At 35.7% G+C, this 26,878-nt stretch overlaps 1 protein-coding gene across 2 annotated transcripts in view; it reads left to right on the plus strand.

Moving 5' to 3' along the window:
• Window positions 1-26,878, plus strand: part of LOC145670505 (FHIP family protein GJ17503-like) — an 89,379-nt gene that overhangs the window by 57,028 nt on the left and 5,473 nt on the right. Inside the window, exons 7-10 of one of the 2 annotated variants that reach the window (XM_081739254.1) lie at window positions 7,804-7,982; window positions 13,777-13,966; window positions 17,366-17,437; window positions 25,559-25,679. In XM_081739254.1, coding sequence (XP_081595380.1) covers window positions 7,804-7,982; window positions 13,777-13,966; window positions 17,366-17,437; window positions 25,559-25,679 — 562 coding nt within the window. The remainder of the gene's footprint in view (window positions 1-7,803; window positions 7,983-13,776; window positions 13,967-17,365; window positions 17,438-25,558; window positions 25,680-26,878) is intronic. The other variant, XM_081739255.1, reaches the window with a different exon arrangement.

The following is a 26,878-nucleotide window of genomic DNA, read 5'->3' on the forward strand; positions in this document are numbered from 1 at the left end:
TTGGCCTAACCGGCGTAATCGTGGAACGTAAAACTTTAATTCTTTAAAGATTTAATTTTTTTCCAAGATATCACTGTATTTCTAAGTAAGATCAAAGTACCAAACACTCGACAGTCGATCTTGAACTAATATCTAATTAACGGTGTTGAACTGCAAATCATTCAGTAAATTGATGATATGGTAATTACTGAAGCACTTAAATAAGGATTGTTCTTTACACACAAAATCAGAAAAAATGAAAATTTCACTATTAAATTTTTCACTATTCTCTCAGGCCTTCTTTCCATTTTGTACTAATACACGATAACACACTGAGCAAGCCTATGTCTAGGGATGGCGACGCTTCAAGCCTTCAGACATTTAACAGCTATTTTCTAGTGGAAATATGTTTTTCTTGATATAAACGTGGTGTTTAAAGTGACTATGAAGGTTTCGAGAACTGATTTCGACAGTTGGTTTGGCAAAATTATTTGTTTTTAACTTTAAAATCGAGAAAAACTGGTGCTGTTTAAGTGCTTCGTATACATTTTGATTTGTCGATAGTAATATTTGTTGACTAATTAGATTTGTTGATATTTTCAAGAAACTGCTTGTTTATGAAATTTTTAATAGTTCCGTAATTGTGATTGTGCTGATATTTGTTGAACTAATTATTGCCATCATGAAGAATAATGCTAGGAAGTTTTTTGGATGTCGTGCATTTAGTTCTCGAATTATGGATTAATAATTATCTAAATATGGTTGATGCAGCTTGTTGATAAGTTATAGGATCTGGTCTTTCTTATGATCTTGGAGTTTTGAAATTGTGACGGCGTAGATATTCATAGCGTTTATTAGTGCTATAATGAACGTTTATTTCTGAAAGTCTCAGGAAAATCGTACAAATAGGTGCTGAATTATGAACTTCGATTTGTGAATTATAGTAGAGACGTTGTTGACAAGTTAACGACCTGGTTTATCTTCAGATTTTTCGGAGTTTTGAAATTGTGACGACGCTGATATTTATAGTGTTTATTAGTGCTATTATGAATGTTAATTTCTGAAAGTCTCAGGAAAATCGTACACACAGGTGCTGAATTATGAACTTCGATTTGTGAATTATAGTAGAGACCTTGTTGATAAGTTAACGACCTGGTTTATCTCGATATTTTCGGAGTTTTTTAATTGTGACAACGCTGATATTTATAGTGTTTATTAGTGCTGTTATGAACGTTGATTTCTGAAATTTTCAGAGAAATCGCACGAACAGGTGCTGAATTATGAGCTTTTATTTGTAAACTACAAAACTTCCCTATCAATATGGCGTCGAATATGGTTGTATGTTGTTGTTCACCTGATGGAAGAAATCGTGAAACTCAGGTTAAGAAGTGTTATAAATGTAAAAAAGTAGTAAAAAACAGTATACGCTGTGATGTTTGTAAACATATATTTCATATTGGCAAATGTAGTGGCGTGAAGAAAACTGATATAAAAAATAAATGGTCGTGTATTTCATGTATTGATACTGTAATTCAAACTAGTGATGATCGACATGAAGTTTCAAATTTTCAAGCAGTGTTAGATGAATTTCCTAAAATATATGAAGAGATTGCTACATTACGTAAAATAATTGAGATCTTAAGTAATGATGTCCAGAAGTTTCACCAGCACTATAATAATGAATCGACTAACACAAGTGAAATAAACAATACGTGGAGTAAGGTTGTGCAAAAAGGTGCTAAGTCCAGTGGCTTAAATGGCAACAAAAAAGTAGTAGACCTAAGTGTGGTGAGTAGTGAAAGCTGTAATATTTACAGTAGTACCAAATGTTCTTCCCAGCTGCGAAAAAACGGTGTGAGCAGTACCCTAAATTCACAGGATCTAAGTGCAAGGGTGCAAAATGTGTCAGCTGCAAAACTGTCATGTACATCACCAATGAAAAGTGCGGAAAAGGTAACTAATGTGAAAACAGTTGTAGAACCTGTTACTGAACTGACTAATGCTACAAGAGCTGATAAGTTAGTGATACCTACACAAAACCGGTATAGTGTGTTGATGGAACCTGATGTTGATGAAGTACAAGGAAAGATATCTCCTACACGAAGAATAGTTCGGGTGAAGTCATCTGTGAATAATGCAGTGAAATCTACACCAACAAAGGAAGTAGCAGGTAAAATTGTTATTTACTCTGATAGCCATGGTCGTAATATGTCCTCTATGCTAAAAGATAAGGTAAATAATATTGGTGTACAAGGTTTAATTAAACCAGGCGCAAATCTTAAAGAAGTAACCCAACCTATCATGGCATCTGTTGATAAACTCACAAAAGAGGATACAGTGATAATATTCGGAGGCACAAATGATGTGTCAAAAAATGAATCAAAAAATGTTACAGATACACTGCGTCAAAGGTTGCCTTATATGACACATACAAATGTAATAGTTGTAAATTTGCCTTATAGGTATGATCTTGCTGATTTCTCGTGTGTAAACAAAGAAGTGCTGAAAACAAACGAGAGTTTGAAGAGGTTGTGTAAGCATTTTGGGAATGTAAGGCTGTTAGATGTTAGTAGTATGCCAAGGGAATACCACACAAGGCATGGTATGCATTTAAATCGTAATGGTAAAGATTACATTTGTAACAAACTAAGTGAAATGATAAAACGTAACATAGTAACCTGTCCTATACCCCTCCCTTATCCAGAAAGTAGGAATGAAAATATGGTAAATTCCTTTTCAAATGTGGAAGAACTTCCTTTTTTAGTTCACAGCCAGAAAAATTATGCAAAGGTCCATTAAATATTTATCATCATAATGTACAAGGGCTTGGTACAAAGGTTGAATTATTAGAAGTGCTCCTGGATAAATTAAACAATATAAACATTGTATGTCTTTCTGAACACTGGCTTGATAACAACGCAATAAAATTAGTGAATTTTAATAAGTTTAAGTTAGCATCATTCTATTGTCGTACGGAAAGGAAGCACGGCGGAGTCTGTATCTTTACAAATGATAATATAAAATATACTGAGTTAGATATAAGTCAGTTCATCTGTGAAATGCACATTGAAGCAACGGCCCTGAAACTAAATGAGTCTAATGTTTACATAATATGTCTATATAGACCTTATGCTGGCGATATGTCTATCTTCTTTAATAAATTAGAATCCATGCTGAATCATTTGTTTGTTAAGCCTCGAAATGTAATTATATGTGGTGATGTGAATATTAATTGGTTAATTGACTCGAAGTATAAGTCTCAGTTAGAAGGTTTGCTGAACACATTTAATATGCATGCCGTTATAAATGAACCCACGCGATTTGGAAAAACAGCTTTAGATCAGTTCATAATTATGAAAAATCAACCAATAAATGTATCACGTGTTTTCAATCCTGGTTTTTCAGATCATGACGCTATATACGTACAATTACCATTGATAGATAAATTAGTTAAAAATAAAAACTATACAACCTTAAAGAGATCCTTTTCAGAGTCGAATATTCAATATATGTGTTATTTAATAAGCCAAGAAACATGGGAGGATATATATAAATATAGTTCCATGGATGAAAAGTTTAAAGCTTTTATGGACACATTTTTATATTATTTTAATATTGCTTTTCCCTTAAAAAGTCGTACTATTTCGAAACGCATTGATAAAAGTTGGATTACAAATGGAATTAGAAAATCCAGTAGCAATTTGATAAGATTTAATAAGATCCTTAAATCTGGTAATTTTAAATCTGATGATTTAAAGAAATACATACAACTGTATAGGAAAACCTATAAGAAGGTCATAAGGGCAGCAAAATTAATGCAAAACAATAGCTTGATTTTAAATGCCCGAAATAAGACTAAAGCAATGTGGCAAATAATCAATAAAACTCTTGGCACAAGCAGGCCTAAGAGTGTAGAATATCTTAAACTAAATGGTAAAGTTATAAACAATCCACAGCAAATTGCAGATATATTTAACGATCATTTTGTGAATTCAGCTGATCAAACGAAAAATACTGATCACTCAAAAATAATGCAGAAACTCCCAAATCAAGGAGAAATAAACACAAAGTCTATGTTCTTATATCCAGTTTCTGTAGATGAGTTAATAGGAATAATTAAATCTTTATCAAACAGCAGTTCTTCAGGTATGGATGAAGTTCCTTCCATTGTAATTAAAAAATGTGCGAAACATATCACATATCAACTTTGTTACCTTATAAATTTCTCGTTAGAAAACGGTATATTTCCCACACTACTTAAAAATGCTAAGGTTCTTCCAACTTTTAAAAAGGGTGATGAGAATGTCATGACAAATTATCGACCTATTTCAGTGCTATCGATATTTTCAAAAATATTTGAGTCAGTCATGGCAAAACGTCTTAGCAAATTTTTAATAAATCATAATATTATCTCGACTTTTCAGCACGGATTTCAGAAGAATAAAAGTATTGATACCGCTTTATTTGATTTTCTTACAGATGTCCTGAAATCACTCGATAATAAGAATTATGTTATAGGTTTATTCATCGATCTGTCAAAGGCATTTGACAAAATTGATCACAATATTATGCTAAATAAATTGTCTCAATATGGCATACGTGGCGTAGCAAACCAGTGGTTTTCATCCTACCTAACAAATAGATGCCAAACTGTTCAAATTACAAAAGTTGAATCAAATCGATCCTGCACTTTCTTCTCAAAGCAAACAAAAATTACCAGAGGTGTCCCTCAGGGCTCTATTTTAGGCCCTACTCTATTCATAATTTACATAAATGATCTGATAAAAACTTTACACCCCACAAAATGCATGTTATATGCTGATGATATAAATATAGTTATTACTGAACAAGACCCAAATTTAGTATTGGTCAAGACAGAAAAGGTTATAAGCAAAATAGTTACTTGGTTGAATGCAAATAACCTTCTCCTAAATACAGATAAAACAGTCGCAATTAACTTTCGTTTTCCAGGAAATAATCCATCCTTCCCTTCGCTAAACATTAATGGAAAACAAATTGAGTATTCTAATGCAACAAAATTACTTGGTGTTTACATCGATGATGATTTGTCTTGGCAAACCCATGTTAAAACATTAAATAAAAAATTGACTACTTTATGTTTTGCGTTCTTTAGGTTACGAGATACAGTTTCACGAAATAGCTTATTATCAATATACTATGCAAAAGTCCAATCACTCCTCAGTTTTGGAATTATCTTTTGGGGGTCAGCCGCATGCAGTCAGGAAACATTTCGGATACAAAAGAAAATACTACGAATAATATTCAGAGTAAATAAAAGAACATCATGTAAACAAATATTTAGATCACAAAAAATTTTAACCCTTCCAAGCCTATACATATATCAATGTATACACTTCGTGAAACAAAACAAACAGATGTTTATACAAACAAGAGATATTCATGCATACAACACGCGGCAATTAAACGACATTTACGTAGTACAACAAAATTACTCCAAGTACCAAAAAAATGTTTATTTAAATTGTACGAGACTTTATAATACGTTACCATCACATTATAAAGAGGTAAATTTTAATACTCAAAACAAAATTCGTACTCTGTTACTTTCTAAAGCATATTATTCAGTTCAGGAGTTTGCAAATGATAACGCTGTATGAATATGATGTAATTATGTAACAAATTTAATATGCGATGTTTATTATAATTTTGTACTTCAAATGGTGTAATAAGCTGTAATTACAATTTGATTTATATGCATGACAACTGTAGAACTTATAGGAGATACTCTCCATATTGTAAGTCAAAACAGGCTAAATAAATAAATAAATAAATAAATATGTAAAAAAGATACTATCACGTAACAGTTTCAACACAATAACTGTGTCTTCATCAGACTTCCACTCCTCAAATTTTTAACTCATTTCATAATGTCTAATCTACACCATAGACAAGGGTTTCTCAACCTGGAGGTCGCGAAGATAAGCGAAAGAGAGAAATATAATTAGAAACTAATACCGGAAAATATTTTTAAATATTTTGAATTTTGTTTTGATAAGCATATTTTTATTTTTATGCAGACTGTTAAGAACAACAAAAGACAGGTCTACTAAACATTTTCAACAGACACAGAGTAGTTTAGAAATGAAAGAAGTACGATATGAAACTAATGAGAACTGCATATTGAAATACAATTAAAATTGAAAGCTGATGAGATACCTGAGCATGGTGTGATTTCATTAGTGCGGCAATGTCCGATTCAATCTTCGTGGCATACATTATCAAGTCATTTAAAATACTCAATAACTGTTTTAACAACTATCCAAGTTTTTTTTTTAAAACCAAATTAGAAATCACTTTATTTTTTATCATATGACCCAAAATTAAAGGAGTTATGAAATTTTAAAAGTTTCAACTGGCCTCTATTTTGAAACAGTATGACGGATCGGATTCGATATTTGTAATATGAATGAACTGACCAAATTTGGTTTTAATCCACTCGCTTTTATGGAAGTTACTGTATCGACTATATACAAGAAATGGATTCTACTATTATAGAAATGGATGGATATCGTGACATCCCCGCAATAGATATATTAAAAATCCCACAGAAGCTTATTACAAATCGTAAATTATAAGGGGGCCGCTGGAAAGAGGATGTGATAAAATGGGGATCGCGATATGAATTAGGTTGAGAACCACTGCTATAGACAAATAATTTCATACATCATATCTTTTTATGTAGCAGGAAGTTTTCTTTATATGCACCGAGGAAGACGGGATGAGTGCCTCGAAACTATTGAGATTTTATGTCTTTTTGGGTGTGCTAAGGTACGAGCTTTTTTATTATTATTATTATTATTTTATTTACACAGTAGGTACGCTCCCCACCGCATTAATTAGTAATCAATTGAAATCCACCCGTTGAAGTAAGTTAATTACCATAAAACCTGTCTCGAGCAGATCTCTTGGTTCCATTAGCAACTGGTCAACGGACAAAACACATGTGTATTTTGAAACAATTATAGAAATCTATTTAAAGACTGCCAGTATATACACCGTACGAAATTCGCATCAGGGAATGTATGTCCACAGACTTCAAGATTCGTACTGTCTGGTGATGCCAAAGTGGATAGTTGGCGAAACCAATACACGTCAATATTTTTGTACAGTCCGCAGCAAAAAACCTGCAACATGAACACGTAAGTTTATTGTGAAACGGCAAAGTCTTTTGCTCCAAAATAAGTATGCAGGGAAGGACGCCAAGGTTTCGAGGACGCGTGATTCGTGCCACTTAGACGTCATGTTGATTCCTTGTGCTGTTAGGCGTAGTTTCACAATAAACTTACATACTCATGTTGCAGGTTTTTTGCTGCCAGGGCCTATCGGCCACGAAAGTCATGAAAAAGTCACGAAATTTAACTTTTGGGTCACGATTTTTTTATCTGTTCAAAATTTGTAAGTATAGACGAAAATTTTGTTCATTAAAAATTCAAAATTCACCACCAAAAATGTCTGTGGTCGGCTTTAGACGCTACCAAATCGCAAGCAAAGCACGCTTCTAGTGCATGCATAAAAATTCGGCCCAATTCGCACCCAAATTCGTGAGAATGTGACTAAATTATATGGTTTGGGAAAAAAGGTCACGAAAAAATCACGAAATTTCAGTTTGGAATTTTAATAGACACCCTGGCTGCGGACTGTACAATAAACGTATTGTCTTGCTCAAGGGGTAGTTTATATCAAATTTGAGTTACCTTTGTGTATTTTGAAGGAGTTGCTGAAATAAATGTCAGTAACGCCTGTACATGTATAATTATAATTTTAATGATTTTTTTTTTTCAGGTCCGTTTTTGGATGCATTGCTGAAAAAGCTGGAGAATATGATGCAGAATAGTCTTTATGTGAATCTGCATTTGACTGGAATTATTTCACGCCTAGCAGTGTATCCGCAACCCCTTTTACACTCTTTCCTTCTAAACCATTCTTTAGTCTTCCAGCCTAGTATTAGATCCTTATTTCAGGTAAGTTTTAACAAAAAGGAACAAAATTCATTCAAGGTTGAATCATATAGCATATTTCGCATTTTACAGGGGTGATTCTAATGAAAACCCTACTATATTTTTATATACGAAGGTCATTTCGTGAATAATGCACACTAATTGGGACTCTCTTGATTGGGGATCTCTTGACAGGCCTTCAATATAATCTCCCTGCTTCGCAATAACGGAATTCCAACGTCCGGGTAGCTTCTGTATTCCATCAAGGACACCATGTTTGTGTAGCTGTGGAATGGCTCGGGTAACGGCTGCTAACATCCACACATACGTTGTTTCAACTTTGGGAACAAGTCGTAGTCTGGTGGACTTCTGTCTCCACTTTCAACTTTGGATCTTTGTTTCAACACCGTTGCATCGTCCAGACGTGTCTGCTTCTGTTCAGCAGTCAAAAAGTGCAGGACTTACCGGGCACAAATTTTTCTCTTCTGTAAATCTCTTGTCTGAATTCGGTATACTGACGCAGATGGAGTCCCTGTGATGTCAGAAAGTACCTCACATGTCACACGGTGATCTTGTTCAAGTACATCTGCCACACTTTGGCTCTTCTTTCATCAGTTGATGATTTCGGCCTTTCTGGTCTTGCATCATTCTTTATGCTCACACGACCACTACGTAAACGAGTAGCCTAACGAAAAACTGTACTACGGTCTTTGTTGTCTCGCTACAATCTTTACGTAAGGTACTGTGAATTTCTGTGTGGGAAGTTTCAATCTTAATGTACGACCTCTAATCTTCTATAGACATACACGAGACACCTGCCGCTTCCATTTCCAACACTCGTCACAGCGACACTGTTCACTAGAGAGCGCACAAGTACACGCCCTCCTGTCTGAAGACCTCAGCTTCCACGGACGAAGTGTTTACCTCGGTTTCATCATCCACTCCCCAGTCTTGCCGTAGTGTGCATTATTTACGAAGTGACCCTCGTATATACTTATCAATTTAATGTAAATATCTAAAGTTGGAAACACTTCAGATATCTGGGATGGCAACCGTTAGGCAATGGCCGTAGCGCCGGGCTATTTGCAGTGATGTGTTAGTGTAAACTCGTTACTACATAAGAAATACCAGAACGGCAGTGTGCAGTGAATTGATTAGACAGTGATAGTGTAAAATGGGCGACTTCCCTCATTTCCAAAGATAGCAAATTTGAGCGCACGGTTATGCAGTGCTGCAAGCATAACGAAAGTGGCAATTGTGTTGAGTATGTCGTGAGGGACAGTGTCTATGGTGATGAAGGTCTACGAAACTCAAGACAAAAACCACATCGGCGAAGAGGAACAATAGTGGAAAGAAAACCCTCTGTGACAGTTTGCGCTGAACATCAAAGCAGATTGTCACTCAGAACCGTGGTGTGACTATGGTGCAAATGGCTGAGAAACGGAAGCAGTATCTTCCACAGCCTGTGTCGTCAATCACAGTCCGCCACGAGTTAATCACCCTGGACATAGGAGATTCATTTCACGGACGAAACCATTGATAACGTACCAAATAACGCTTTAGTGCTACACCAATGTTGTTGCGAACATGCAGCATGGACCGGTGAGGTCTGGAAACGTGTGATATGATAAGATAAAGCATCACGTTATTTCAAACCACGGGACGTGTTTGTGTGTTATGGATGGCAATCTTCAGTGTCTCCACTCAACCGTAAAACATGATGACAAGTCTGTAATGCTGTGAGTTGCAACAGTCTGTTCTTAGTAGATCCTGTGCTCACGCTTACCAGTCGCCTCACTGCCCATGATTATGTTATCATTTTAAGAAATCATGTGCCTCCTATGGTCCAGATATTGTTTCCAGGCAATGGGATCTCCGGTTAATTTCTGCAGACTTGAATAAAACTTCGCAAGGACTACTTAATTCCCACTTCTGATGTGTTTGCTCATGCAGATCAAGGTACACTTATGTCCAAAATTATTGTCGCATGTCTATAAATATGTTGTTGTAGGAATATAATTTACTAACGAATTAGCCCGATATTTCTTATAATGTTAGTATGTGTATAATCGCCAAATACATTGTGGCAAATTTCATGTCAAAAGAGCAGTAAAGAAGAACAATAGAACGGAAATAAAACTTTATTGTCCATTTAGCAACATTTTGTTTTACTCATTCTAATTTTCGTATTTATAATTCTTTTGTTATAAAATTTACCACAAATATACATTTCCCGATTATACACATAGTACCAGTATTACAAGTACCCTGCAAAATCATTAACATATTATATTGTTGCAAGAAGACAGTTAAAGATATGCGACAATCATTTTCGACATGAGTGTACATGCACCACATTTACCTGTAATTTTGAGTGTAGCAACCTACCAATGATGGCATGCGCTACTGGTTCCCGATCTAGCTGCCGTTGGTTAAATTTTGCTCCAACTTCCCTCTGAGTGTAGCCTTCACGTCCACACAATAGTTGTCTCTCTCTACTCAGTAATCAACATGATTCACCTGCAGCATTTAAGCAAATAAAACATGTGGTAATTAGTCACCGACAATGCAAAAAGAAAGATAATACCTGTAAATTAGTCACTGTAATTCACCTGCAACGAAGAAAAACCTAGATATAAAGCTGGCTTCCACGAAGCACCAAAAACTGTTCTACAGGTTAAAATAAAACGAAAATACTATATAATAGTACATAGCACCCAAGATCGAATACTGCTCTCCCATATGGGCCATGGCCGCACCTACACGTCTCTCTAGACTTGAGTCTGTTCTCAATTTCTTTATTGCAATAGTACGTTTTCGTGTTCCCGCTTTTCGAATATTACCGAAGGAGGAAATTTTGCGATATCTTAATATCTAGACGCCGGAAGTACGCAGAAGTAATTCTGATTTGAAGTTTCTTCATAAGATTGTTAATGGGAACCTAAGATCAGAAACCCTAATTCAACAACTATCCTTACATGTCTCTTCCCTCAAAACCCGGAATACCTACCTATTCCATCTTGCACGTCCTAGGTTGACAATTATACAGAGGTCTCTTTTTCACCGAGTACCAAACTATTATAATAATCTAACTAGTGATGTGGACATTTTTTTTCGAGCTACCCGGTGTTTGAAAGAGCAATAAAACACGTGCTGGCCAAATAATATTACTTGTGCACTCTTTGTTAATACTATTAATGTTACTGTTGTTGTTATTTATTTTTTATTCTTTTTTTTTCCGCTTGTTGACATTTCCCTGGGTAAAATGGCACAATTATGCTGTATCTGGGAATTTGTTCAATAAATAAATAAATATCCGAGACCTTTTATCACCAAAAATTTGATGATACGGCAAATTTTGATCTATTAACATTGCTTTATGAATCCTTCAAGCAGTTACGTCGACTTTCTCCAGATGACAGTTAAAGCTTCGTCTGTTAACATCGGTACAAGTAATACAGAGTATCCCACTCGTAAGAGGTCTCGGGAAAAGTGGTATAAAAATGTTACCAAATTTATGCATAACAAATAAAGATATATTACAAAGTACTTTATGGTTGACAAATAAAGATACACTCATGTCCAAAATGATTGTCGCATATGTGTTATTGTCTTCTTGTAAGAATATAATTTGATAATGATTTAGCAGGGTACTTTTAACATTAATACTATGTATATAATCGGGAAATGTATATTTGTGGTAAACTTCAGAGAAAAAGAATTATAAATACGAAAATTAGAATGAATAAAACAAAATGTTGCTAAATGGACAAGAAAGTTGTATTTTCGTTTTTTTAATTGTTCTTATTTGCTGCTCTTTTGACATGAAATTTACCACTTACATGTCTTTGCCGATTATGCACATACTAACATTGTAAGAAATACAGGATGAAATTATCACATTATATTTCTATAGCAACATATTTATAGACATGCGACAATAATTTTGGACATGAGTGTACATTACAAGAGGTGCTGGAAGTGACTTCCCCTTTCCTGTATACACAGTTCAGCACGGTGCTGCATGTTAGTGAATGTTGCTGCCAGAGTATTGGGCGTGACTACTTGAATTTCACGTCGTATGTTCTCACGTAACTTGTCGACGTGCAACATTGTAAATCTGTGAAGTGTGGCAACAGTAAGATTCCGCGATCTGTGTGTGGACCTCGTGTTTCAGTGTAGCTTGCCTTACTGTTCGTTGTATTCCGTGCAACTTGCTTCTTCCACTGATGTTTGATTCTGACGATGTATCGATATTCTTTGGAAAAGCGCGTGTTGTTTGTGAAACAGTATTGGATAAGTGATTCCCTTAAGCCGTGTCTGCGACAGATTTTAGAACGTTTCGGTCGGCACCATAAACATAAACGTCAACGGCGGTAATGTGTATAAGAACAAATCACGCATCATAGACGAGTTACGTGAGAACATCCGCCGTGAAAAATACAAGCAGCCACACCCAATAATCTGACAGCAAGCAGCGCCGTGTTGAACTGTGTAAACAGATGGGGGGAGGTCACTTTCAGCACTCTTGTAATGTACCTTAACTTGTCAACCATAAAGGTATGTACAAATTTGGTTTCACATCCTCTTTTATTAAGGTTTTTATAACACTTTTTCTGAGGCCTCGTACGAGTGGCACATCCTATAATGCGAGTCACATCTTTAACAATTTGTTTGTGTTTATTTGCTCCTCTGTCAGCATATACATATACAGATGTTAATAGATGGGATTAGTATCAGTGTCTACCTGTTTTAACTGTCATCTGGAAAAACACTATTAATAGTTGATAAATTCGTATTACCAGTGGTATGGCCCAGCAACATTGTCAAAGTTTAGGTTGACTGTAACATCTGAAGAAGGCTCCGGAAGGTATTAGCTTTATTTTAACCTGTACAGCAGTCTGTTATGATCCGTGGGCGAAATTTCTAGATCACCCGATAAGTACCTACAAGCGCGGATCCAAGGGGAGGGCTATTCGGGCTATAGTCCCCCCCTTCTGAAGTTCAGGTATACACTGGATAAATCGGCAAACTATGGTTTAGCCCCTCCCTTGATCATATCCTGGATCCGCGGCTGGTATATATATATAGACTGACTATTACAACGATAGTGTATATTTTCTATGTATTCCTAAATATTGTTTCTATTTACGGGCGAAAAGTGCTATTTAAAGGGCACAAGCTATCAAGAAGAAAAAGAAGAAAGTATATGAAGGAATAATTTAATTATTTGTATTATATCTAGATACTTCTTTTTTTCATTGCTATGACAACTTGCTTATCTGGTTGATATGGTAATGTAGAAATAGATAGAACGAAGAACCATGTTGTTATAATTGGATGTATATTATTTTAATGTGACAAATAAGGTATATGTGGAAAAATATATAATCTAAAAATGCATAACTGTGGTGCAATTCATTTGTGATCTCGTGAACTTTATAAGTATTCAAAATATATTTGAATCAGGGAAGGTAACGGAGAAATAACGTTACACTATAAAATCCGTGCTAAGTGTCAAAATGAAAATGTTGAGCAAGAAATCCAGATTTTACTTCAGAACTGATAGAACATAGGCCCACGCGCATTCTCTGACGATTATTTGAACTAATTCCACAGCGAATACTAGATAACCTGATTTTAACCGAGCAGTGTGAGGCCACGTTTTGACAGTAAATCGAACTTATCCGTTTTTGACACTTAGCACGGGTTTCATTTTCAGTATATATACAGATTTTCTTCTGTAAACGGCGACTTGAGTGGTAGATTATTTAAATTAAGGCCAATTACAATGCATTTTTTTTTTTTTTATTTTCAGGTTTTAGGATCATTAAAACACAAAATCGATTCGTACTTGTTAAGGCATCGAAATGTAGATGAGTTGGTGATTCGAGCGCAGAACTTCCTAATCGGTCGGGAGGAAAAGATAACCAATATTCGAAGACATCCAAGTGACCTCGTGCCAGCGAACAATCGTCGAAGTTCAACTCCAGAAGCGTTTTCAAGAAGTAAGTTTTATTTAACATTCAAATTAATATATAGGATACTACAAAATAACATAATCAAATCATCAAGAATTATTTTGTCACACCAAATGAAGGAGAAAAAATGTAGTTATCTGTTAAAAAACAGCTTCTTTTTTTAAGCTAGAACATGCCCAAGGTTTTTTAATGTCTAAATTGAAATTGAATGAATTGTTGACGGCAGTTAAATGACAGTTCGTATCCGTAGAGCCAATTCATGACAAAATTTTTCAGATACGCTATGCGTAAGACACAAATATTGGCATAAAAGAAGAAATTACCGGTATCAATATCCCATGGCATGTAGGAAAATGTTTACATATATTTCATAATACTGTTAGAGATTTTTGTTTCCCTAAAAAATGTATATATTGTTACGGGACAGAACTCTCCCTTTTTTGAACACACACAGATAGGGTCGTCTTTACCTCCAAAGTTTTATAGACCTCTTCACAACGTGCACGAAATACTATCAGTTCAAATTTATTTACAACAGAAAATACTGCCTGTAATTGGATAATAAATCTGCGATACATCATTATCATAGGTATTTTGGCATTATTGGCAGGTCATTTGCCGCAACTGAGAAGCTTCCATGCTCCACAGTCTTCCGGTAACCTCTTCCTCTTCACGTATGATTTTTCTGTTTTGATATCATTCATCAATTGTAGTGTCCTTCGCCCTCTCCCTCTCTTTCCTACCACTATACATTCTAGCACGTCACTCATGATACAGTTTCTTCTTACCCAATATCCCAACCACTTTCTCTTCGTCTACTCAGTAAAACTGTTCCTTCCTTCCCCTCCATTTCTAACGCCGTCTCATTCGTTTTCCGCTCGACCCAACTAATTCTTTCCATTCTTCTTCACACCCACATTTCGAAGGCTTCCTTCTGTTTTTAATTATTTGTGCGTAATGTCCATGTTTCTGCCCCATACAACACAATACTCCACATGAACCATTTTATTATGAGTCCTTTTCTCAACTCTTTATTCAAGGTTCCAACAAAACGGATTTTTCTTTCTCCCAAAGGTTTCTTCGTTATTCATATTCTTGATTTTATTTCACGTTCACACTTCATACCATCACTAATAATACTACCCAGGTATCGAAAACTAGTTGCCTGTTGTATTTCTTCTCTCTTATTTCTATATTTGATACCGATCGCTTCGTTCCAATCACCATAGCATTTGTCTTCCTAACATTTATTTTATCCTATATTCTTCACAGCCCTTCCTCAAGTTTTCTAACAATAGTTACACAAAAAAATGCTTGACCGCAAAATGTCTGTCGTATGTCAATGGCGTGGTAAACCACTACACCAGCGTTTTCCAACCTTTTTCAACTTGCGGCACACTACAGGTGTAACTTGAATTCTCGCGGCACATCCATATATATATATATATATATTATTACTATTATTATTTGTAAATATAAAATACCGTGGTATTTTGATGTGGTTACTGATATCCTTCTTCCAAAGAAGAAAGCTCGATCACTGATTTTTCCCCGTGGTAAATCATTATGCTTATTTTTCATTCTAATTTTAAAATAGAAAACAATTGCAATGAAATATAGGACTCGGGTTTTTAAAAATCCACTTTCTCTTTCGAAAACTGTATTTAACCTTTAACTACAAGGGAAGATCACTAAATAACGAACAAATAAATAAATCTTCCATACTTTTAAAACACAAATGTAGGTAATTTCTATGCATGTTTACTTTGTTGAATTTATTGAATGATGTTAAAATTTCAAGTTACGAAATAGTCTGCAACAATAAAGAAACAATAATGGTCATGACAATGATAAATACGTTTTTCAACATTAAAAATGTACAGAAAAGTAACACAGTATGAAACTTAAAATTGTAGATTTATAGTAGAGGTTCATAATAATGTGAAATACAAATATACATTTTCCCTTATGTCTTGCAATTTGGTTCCTATAACAGGGTGTCTATCGGTCACGAAAGTCACGAATGTCACGAAAAAGTCACGAAATCAGAAAACGGTCATGAAAGTCACGAAAAAGTCACGAAATTTAGCTTTTGGGTCACATTTTTTTAAAATTGTACAAATGTAAGTACAGATTGGAAAATTTTGTTCTATAAAACGTCAAAATTCACCACCAAAAATGTCTATAGTCGGCTTTAGATGCTACCAAATCGCAAGCAAAGTACGTTTCTGTCGCATGCATGAAAATTCGGCCTAATTCGTACCCAAATTCGCTCTTGAAAATGTTAGGAAATTTTATGATTTGGTAAAGAAAAGGTCACGAAAAAGTTATGAAATTTCATTTTGGAATTTTAATAGACACCCTGTATAAATTAATAATTTGTTTCGATTTTCTCGCGGCACACCAGCGGCCCATTCGCGGCACACCGGTTGGGAAACGCTGCACTACACAAAACGGTTGCAAGTCAAATTTCAAATTATCATCCTCTGTATCCTGTCTACAATAAATTACTTTCTACTGTGAATCCTGTAGAACCTCGAATGACTAGAAATGTTGTGGATAACCAATCGTATAGCTATGAATTCTATGCACCCTTGCTCTTCTTTGACGAATTGACTCTTCTTTCCCTTCTCCCTTAAATCTTTCCCTGAAACGTCAAAGCTAAAGGAACAGTGGTTTTATGATAAAATTTAACTGCGTATGTTTCCCCTATCATCCTGTGGTGTGAACTAGTCTCTCCTCCAGAAATTCTTACTGTGAGTACAGTATTTCAATATTAACCTATATTTAAATTTATAACTAATGTATGTATTACTGTATACTAGATACAGTTACCGCATGAGCTGTGAGTAATCGAAATTTGTGTACCCTCTCTTTTACAGACAAATAACCATGTCCTAATAGTATCCATTATTCATAGATTTCTCTTTTTGCTCATTTGTTTGCTTATTTTTGCTGGCAAGATTAGCTTTCACGTTCCAGTCTCTGACTCATTCCATGTTAATTAGTGGTGGATGACGTTGCGTCAGTAGGTTTTGTAGCTTTCTTCCAGTGTATCAATTATATTGATTTTTTAAAAAATATCATCAATATATTTTTGAGTATAGAATATAACTGAGGAAATTTGAAAATTGGATTTAGTTTTATGCTAAAACCATTGTTTATTTTTAAGTAAGGAATTTAGCATAGCTTCCATGTAATTAAATTGTAAAGGCTTATCTTCCATAACAATGAAACTGTAATAATATTTTGCCGGTTAATGCACTAAAATTCTTCACGATAACTTCTGTTTCTTTACCAACTTCTAAAAATGTTTAGCCTCGAAATCGCTGGCAAAATTCCGTAGCACTGATTTCCTGCTTTTGTTATGTTAGCATGTGTAAATACATTCTTATTTCATTATTTCCATGTACTTTTGATCCACAGGTTTATTCACAGATTACGCGACAAATGTAGGTGAAAATGTTGTGCACCTAGTTTGCTCGGCTCTTAATATCAGTAAGTGTTATCTCAACAAAGGGATTATCTTTTTCTCATTAACAGTGCAGTGCTCGTTTGGCGTTCGGTATGTGTGTGTGGTCCTGTCGTCATACTAACTCTGAATGTCTTTAACAAACTACAGTAACTTATAAGTGAATAACTAATATGTTGTCACTTGGTGTAGAATTTTACATTATAATCTTAATGAACTAACTTGTTCTATCTTGTCTAAGGTTAGTTTAAATGAAACATGGATTTATTTTACCACAGTGTAATTAGAATTTTTTTATTGTAATTGTAAGGATATACTGATTTTGTACGCATGCCTCAGGCTTTAGAAACAAAGTAACTGTGTGCTTGTTTTTTTCCGTATCGTCTGCGAAGATGCTTACTGGTTTCTTAAATTCTACTACTATGCTGCCTTACTGGAGCTAAACAACATTTCATGTGTTCAAAGATTTGGTCGTAGGTGGCAAGTCGAAAATTTAGCGGGAATTCCTCAATACACGCATACGAATCTCGGTTTAAGGTTGGTTTAAAGGGACAAGTTTTGTCGATAAATGTCACTGCGGTCTTCATATCTCTCTATCATCTATTTTTTACCTTTCACGAAAATTCACGATTTCAACAAATTTCAACCTAGAGACTTCAAATTTTTAGAAGGAACTTCATAACTTATCGAAGGCAAGAATCTGTGCAGATTTAGTATTTAGAATTTTCTTCGTTGTTGAAATGGCATAATTGTGGAAATGGATATCATAACCTTTAACAATAATAACTGTTTCAACAATGAAGAAAATTCTAAATAAAAAATCGACACGGGTTCTTGTCTTCGATAGGCTATGAAGTTCCTTCTCTAAATATTGGAAGTCTGTAGGTTGAAATTTATAAGAGAAATCGTGAATTTTCGTGAAAGGTTAAAAAATACATGAGAGAGATACGAAGACTGTAGTGACATCTATTGGCAAAACTTGTCCGTTTACACTAACCTTAACGGATATTAGAAACAGCAAACAAACTTTGAGGAGCCGAGTCAGTTTGAAAATCTTGAGTTTAACTAAAAATGTTCAATGATGCACAAAGAGTGAAAACGTGCATAACTGAATCGAAACTCGAACCAGGAGTCTTCGGTGTACTGTGCCAATGCGTTAACCACTACGCTACCCAGTCCGCTGCTAGAACAGCCATACATTCTCTCACTCTTGAAGTCGGTGTTCTTTCACTCAGACTACATGCTTTGTACCGCAGCTTTCTGTTGTGCTTGTTCAACCTAGTGTATCATTGTATTCGCACCTGTAAAGGAGTTGATGTGTTAAAAACAGGTTGTTTCTCCATTCGTTTAATATAATAAAAATGTTATTCAGTGTACAGCTATTATACACTGCGAGATCGGATAGTGTGTTTAATTAAAAATACTGTATTATTTCTTTTAAAAGTTATTGTGGATATTACCGATTGCAGACTTAGCGTCGGAGATTACAGATAATCGGCAATACGGGACTGCTATTGGCCTCCCTTTTAATTCGTTAAAACAAAAGATGAGTGTATTTCCCATCTGAACTGTGTTCTGAATAAGTATTCATAACCAAGTAAAAATTAGTTCCTGAATTAGTAAAGTAAAATTTTTCGTAATAGGGATAATTAGCTGTATCCACATTGCTTATGGTTAGAGGCACGATTTTTTGGTGACACGCAAAATGTAGCAGTTTTGTGCGAAAACGTTGTGTACCTAAAATATATACTTTTTCTCCATTTGTTAGGCCATATAACGCACGCGATTAAACGCGAAATTCTGTCGAATTAGCGAAATTTGCAACAAGTCCCGATATTCCACGAAATTTACGCACAAATGACAATTTTTCGACGCAATGTGATGAAAATTCTCATTTTTGAGAAAAGAGACCACCATGAATTTTTGAAATTTTACATGCGAACTCCGAATGATATCTACTAGTGGAATGGATAGTGTGGAAAGAGTGTTGCGGGGTATGTTAGATGAGCATTCAGAAATCGCTGGAAAGTATCTCCAACTAATGTACATATCAGTTTCGAATGTTGATGTGGAGAGGGCTCTGTCTTCCTACAATGCCATACTTACCGACAAAAGAACAAATTTAATACCAGAAAACATTGAAGCAATGCTTAAATGTTATTTGCATAAGTAAACTGTCAACACTAAAGTTACTTTTTTCTATTAATGTTCTCTCTGAGTGTGTTTATTTTTTTCTTTAAATAATATTTTTATTCAATGAGGATGCTTAGTATTATATTTTGGAAACTCAAATATTGTTTAATATAGTCATGCGTGAGCTCATATCATGGTGTTGATGAGTGGAAATTAAGGTGAAATAAAAGGTAACTAATTGTAATTGCCAAGGAGAATAGTGTTCTTATATTGAATTTTTATTCACCGATTTTATCCCGTTTTACGGATATAACGATATAACGAAATAACGAGTTCTTATTTACCTCAAAATCGTGTCTCTACTTATGGTAGATTTACTCGGGTTCTTCCATTTCCACCAATTATTTCATTAAATCATCTGCTTCATTTAGCCTCAAGAACATAATCGTGGGACGTTAAATTAAATTTGTTTTGTTTGTCACTTTATGTAGTACAACAGGAGAATTTCTGGTTTTACAGATTTTTCTGGAAAATGCATAATGTGTATATTAAATTGCTCGCTTACATGTTTATGACCAATTTCTGTCGACAGTGAGATCTCGGAAACCTCAAGTTCTACAAACGTGCCGTTCTGGTTGGTCGATTTCAAATTTTGTGTAGATTTGACAGCGTTCATTCACATATAAAAAAGAAGTGTGTTGTTTTTGTATTTAACGTTTTGAGTCCATAAAATTAAGAGTGTCGCTAAGCCGTTAAGGTAAATACCCAGGTGGAAAGTTACATTTTTCCAGACATCATTTCTCTTATTTAAAAGCACCAATTTTGGTCATTCTTGGTTAACGTACGTTTTAGAAATGATTGATTCTGCTTCTGATCACGAAAACATGTGCGGATTTCTGTAAAACGTACTCTGAAATACAAAAACTCGATGCGGTTCTGGAGCACTTTCATACTCACTTAACAGGCCCGTAGCCAGCCCGAAAATGTAGGGGGGGGGGGGAGGAAGCGATAGAAGTTAGAGGTGGCCCGACCCAACCATATAGTTAATCACCATATTCCTTCCCCCATGGATACAAACCTGTCACTTAATCTGTATTGTGACGAATTTTCCTCTTTTTATTTAAAAAGAAAAAGAAATAAAATCAGCAAGAAAGTTTTAGTCAGAATATTAAACTTTCTTACAGCGGAAACTTTTTTTTTTTTTTTTTTTTTTTTTATTATATATACTTGGATCTGAATTGAGCATCATTGGGAAGGTAAATGATACTAGTGTCATTTTGTCCTCAAGAAAACAAGAAAATATCACAAAACTTACTATTTCGTATCCTGTTGTCTGTAATAAAATCTTGCATTCCATTTGCTTGTTGTTTCATGGAAAATCTGTTCTCCATCTCGGTATATTAAACCACAACAGCATTTATGAATGGATAGTTGCACTAAATGCTACCAGAGTGTTTTCCTAGATTGCAGTAAATTTTTTTCGCAGTTTAGTACATCTGTAGTGGTTTTGTTTCATGTTGGTCTCGACGAGAAAACATGGGATTGTATTTCTGCATTATAATGATGGCTATTAGAGTGTGTAGCCAGCTTAAGTTCAGTTAGCAATAATTGTAATGGAAGCTTATGACAGTGTACGCAGTTACGTACCTTTGAAGCTTGTGTATTCTGTTGAGTAATGTTCGTGTTTTTGCTCGCATCTGAAGTTCTTGCTCTTAATATTTTGTTCTTCTGATCTTACCTTTATATGTAATTTACAAGAAACTGCACAAATTAATCTCATTGGAACCGTGAATCAACATTTATATTAAATAGATAGGAAATAGATACTAATTCACCAGAACGGAACTGTTGGTAGACATGGAATAAAGCCACGAACTTGTAAAAGTTTGAAGTAATGTCACATATCCGTATTTATATGCTACTAGGAGATATACTGTATAAGCATTTAGTTTATGTAATAATATAGATTAAGATGTATTGATTGAAATCTACTTGAATATGGAATTATTGGAATCGTGACAGTAATAGGTATTGATTGATTTCTTGACAAAATTGCTAAGAAGATTATGAATGTTCATTAACAAGATATTGATTGGAGATAGTTGCGTAGCTGTCTTTGCTGGTCTAGTGGCTAGCGCGTGAGTTATTTGGTGTGCGTGGTCTCGCGTTCGATTTCCCATTGCAAGAACAAAAAAAAGTTGTTATTCACTAAAATTAAAAGACGTGGGATATGAGCTTACCGAAGAACAGTACGGTAGTACGGTAAACATTTTGAGATTAAAAAAAAAAAAAAAGTTAACACTAGAAGTCTATGCTGAGCGACTGGTTTCCATGTTTTCCTATTTAAAAATCATGGGCAGGCTGCATGTTCCGAACATACTGTTAAAAACATAAACATAACCGCTCCTCTCGGTGCTAAACGCTAATTAAAAAGTGAGCAAAGGAGAAATACTAGATGATGTATTTTAATCTACTCTCAGTAAGTGACCAAATACAGTATAATGGTGAGATTTTAAAAAGAAATACATCATACACTTGATTTAAGTGAATTCATACTATTAGAGAGTATAGTTTGTAGTACACCTATTGTCAAAACTACTAATCGGTAGAGAGACAAGTTTTTCGCAATGCGCGATAAAACGAAGTGCGTCAGATTTTTTTTTTAAACGTTCTATGATATTTTGTGTATATTTTCATTGGTTTCCGTCGCGCGATAAAACGAGAAATTTATAACAATACGCGAAATAACGCGAAATTTTAAAAGATGTTTTGATTGATTTGAAAACTGCCAGTTTTCCACTGACGGAACGATAGAACGAGGCATGAACGGTGCATTTTGAGTGATTCGGACACGGCTATTTGCGCGTTGACTATCACCATCGCAGCTGGATGGAGAGGAGCCGTTTTAATTAGCTAGCCAATGGCATGGACTGGTGATAAGTGACAAACGTACAACAATGAGGAAAATGTGGAAACATTTAACATGCTTATGTTTAATGCTTAAATGTAACTTGTGCCTATGTGATTTCAGAAGGCAGCAAAACTTTCCTACTGACCTATGAATAAAAGGAACAGTTGTAAAAATGTCAGGGAATATCTTTTCCAAAAGAGCTACAAAATGGGAAACTTTATTTCGAAAATGCGACAAAACGCGAAATATGAAAAACGAAACGCGAAATTTTCAAATTCTTAGTGCGAAAAACTAGTGCCCCTATAATCGGTAAAATTTGTATGTTGGGTATAGGTACAGTTGTTCTCTGGTGTCGTTATACCCTAGGGTGGTTATGAAGCTGACAGTTTCTTGTGTTGCCATGTTTCGGGATTATTTCTGCCGCTTTTATGTCTACATGTGTGTTTTTGCAGAACGTACACTTTCACTCAGTTATTGACCATAGACATACAAGTATTGTTATACACATATAGATACAAATAGTAGTGTTTTTGTGTGTGTGTGTGTGTGTGTGTGTGTGTGTGTGAAAATTGATATAGTCTTATAGTCAAGAAAAGCACAAGCTCGAAAAATGAGCATAATAAACCAGATGCTTCTGTCTATGTTAGGTTGAAATGAATGGGAAAATCGTATAAAACGGCTATGGCCATCAGTCGACTGGTATCAGAATAAGAACGGTAACAGGTAACCAGAAAAGATTTTTAAAATCGATTCAGCGTCCCAAAAATAGGTTCCATTTTATCTGTTAACCCTCTGTTCAAGCCAAAAGTAGTAGAAATTAACCATTTCCGGTTTTAACGTTTAACCGCATTTAACCCTCTGTTCAAACCAGAAATTCTAGAAATTAACCACTTCTGATTTTAACTTTGATCCACATTTAACCCTTTGTTCAAACCGGAAGTAGTAGAAAGTAACCACTTCCAGTTTTAACATTGATCGCCATTTAATCCTGTTCTAGCAGGAAGTAGTAGAAATTAACCATTTCCGGTTTAACGTTCATCATTTAACTCTGTTCTAGCAGGAAATAGTAGAAAATAAACCATTTCCGGTTTTAACGTTGCTCGCCATAGATCGAAAATTTCGTTGCGTAACGAGAAGCAGTTTTCTGCAATTGATTAAACGTCTCAACAATAGATGTCATCCACATGTTAACCTCTCTCCTAACACCGGAAAGGGTAGAAATCCACTACTATTTCCGGTTTCAACATTAATTTTCATAGAGCGAAACCAGTAAGAAATAACGAAAAATTGCTTTAATATATGGCTTTAGCATTCCAAAAATAAGTTTCTGACGTTATCCGCCTATTTCAACCTTAAGCCATAAATCTATTTCCAGCATCGATATTGAATTCTGTAGTTTCGAAGTCTGCCGTAGTGACTAGGGATGGCCACAAAGTTCCGGTTCCGCTCGGAGATCCGGTTTTCAGAACCGGTTCCGGACCTGGATCTGAAAACCCGGTTCCAGAACCGGATCTTAGGAACCGGTTCCAGACCTGGATCCGAAAACCCAGTTCCAGAACCGAATCTTAGGAACCGGTTCCAGACCTGGATCCGAAAGCCCCCAAAGACCCGTAAAGGAGGCACAAAGTTCACCTTCAAAACACTGCAAAGAGGACCATGCGCTTGCGCCCTCCCCGCCCAGACCCGCTTGTGCCAACAGAAAAAAAGAATTGGTCCACCAGTGGATATTTAGCCAAATGAGTTGGCCAGTTTGCCTGTTTAGCCAATAAGTTTGCCAGTTACCCAGTTTATTTAGCCAAATGAGACAAGCGGCCGCCGCCTGGGCGCCTGCCTGTCGCTTCCACCATTTCATCTAGCACCCTGTTCACATCCTGCCAGCGGAACCGGTTCTTTGAGATCCGGTTCCAGACCTGGATCCGAAGAACCGGATCTTCTAGAACCGGATCCGTTCAGACCCGAAAACCGGTTCCATCAGGAACCGGTTCTGGCCATCCCTAGTAGTGACATAATGTGAAACGTAACTCAGTTTTTTTTTCTTTCTTTATAAGTCCATTATAAAGTAACTGCACCACTTAAGGAAAAAGCGATACATTTTGCGTATTACACTATATATTATAGAGGGGGCCGCGGTGGCTCAGTGGTAGAGCGTTCACCTCTGGTGCTTGGGGTCCCGGGTTCGATCCCAGCCCCCGCCAAGTGAACTTTGTGGTGGACTAACACCGTGTGCGTGGGTTTTCTCGGGGTTCTCCCGTTTCCTCCCACTTTATTCATTCCACCATTTCATTCATTGCTCATCATCACCGTCTCCTTTAGCCTAACCGGCAAAACCGTGGGACGTAAAACTCAAAGATTTCATTTCATTTTTTATATATTATAGATTATATTCAGTGGTGTATTTAGGATTTTGTTCCGGTGGAGATCTCCTTTGTGGCTAAGCGGTTAGCATACGCGCCTTTGGCGTAGGAGACCCAGGTTCGATTCCCGGCGGGAGTTCATGTGGTTCGGATTCCACGTTAATCAGTAGGTCTACGTCTCATATAGCCTCGCTGCTGAACGGGACGTTAAACTCAAAATCACTCACTCACTCATTTCTTCCGGGGGGCTATGTTCAACACGGGGAAACAGTGAGGAGCAATTGCCCACATGAGTTTGAGAATTAAATATAATCGATTGTCTACTAATATTCTAGAAAAAGAAAACGTAAAGGAGGAAAGAAGGGAAAAAAATGAATGAAGGAGGGTAAGGTCCTCCACTGTGTATAAATATTTTACATATATAGACATACTGAAACTGTTTATATATGTTTAAATGTAAAATGTAAAAGAGTTCCAGTTGCTTCGGGAGTTTTCAGACATAAGATTACTTCGAGGTTATGTTGACGGATAGGCTTTGGCGATGGGAAAGTTGGTTGTTGACTTCGTTTGGGCGCTATTTTGTGATTAAGAATTGTGGAGACATCTTTTGAGCTTCTGAAACTATATATGAGAAAAATTAACTCGGCATCCAGAGGAATGAATTACTTCAGTTTTCCTGTCAGTTTATGGTTAGGATAAGTAACGAAATTATTATTGATTATCTCTAAATGTAATCTTTACTGTTGCAGATGAACCAAAGAGAAGAAGCTTTACCTCCACCCTTCAGTCAGTGTTTCGACGTCCTCGCACCACTTCCATTACCATCCAAGAGAGTAAACTGGAGAGCACTCCCGACGGAACAGGATACAGGTGAGAACAACTGAGTGGATTAGTCAGCGTCTAAGATGCACTTGTTTTCTTTTTTCCTGTCGGGAATATGTTCAAAAATGGAATACGTCTTGTACGCCGATATGGAGATTTTAATGAATTCAATTTCAATAAGTGTTCCAGGATTTACACGGATCTAAAAAAGTCAGAGAGGGTCAGAGAAAGTCAGAAAAATTAAAATGACTTAATTAAAGTAAGGGGAATGCTTTAAACCAGTTGTCGCCAAACTTCTTAGCTACCGTACCGTTTTTTTTTTAAATCCTACTGTGTGAGCTACCACAGGGTTCCTATTGGTCAAGGAAGTCAGGAAAATGGTGCAGGTCAGGGAAGAGAAGGAAAAAAAGACTGGAAATCAGGGAAATTTTATAAAATATATTTTTTCTAACATTAATTGTACACCAATTTTAGCTAAATGAATGTATAAGAAGTATCGTATCTTCAGAGTAATTGATTGTCAGATGTTTGTGGGTAGATATTAATGATCACAGCATGGGACGTTGCTCAGATTTTTATGGGAGATAACTGGAATATACGTATGAGCAAATACTATTTGTATCTATAGAATAAATGTTCTCATACGTAAATATTCACAGTTATTTATTCCTTGTTTATATGTCAACGTCATCCAATATTTATCATGAAAGTCAAGGAATTTCATGGGAAAGTCAGGGAGAAGTTAGGGAACTTGATTTCTCTAGATCAGTAGAAACCCTGTACCAACCAAAAGAATCTTATATTTGTTTATAAACTTACATTTCTAGTAAATATGATATCAGACTATCCAAGTTAGCAAGTATCTAATATACATACGAGAAACATAACGTGCACAACCTCACGCGTATACAATGAAGTGTGAAATGAGATTGACAATGGTAGTTGCGCGGGAGAAACAAGGAGTTGTCGTCAGCACCCCTTGTCGTTAGTCAGCGCAATGGAGAAACCAAGGTTAGCCAACCGGAGCGTTAACGCGATCTACCGAAAATGTCCCCGCTAGCAACTAGTAGCTCGCGATCTACGGTGAGGCGACCACTGCTTTAAATCATGCTAAAAGGCAGGTAAATTGCTATAGTTCACAAAGGAGTCAGGGATTTTATTTATTTATTTATTTCTGCAACAATCAGTATTATAATGGAAACTGAATATGCAATGGCAAGCTGCCATGTAACGAAGCACATTCCATC

Source organism: Thermobia domestica, chromosome 14 (assembly GCF_964235325.1).
Source record: "Thermobia domestica chromosome 14, izTheDome1.hap1.1, whole genome shotgun sequence".
NCBI lineage: Eukaryota > Metazoa > Arthropoda > Insecta > Zygentoma > Lepismatidae > Thermobia > Thermobia domestica.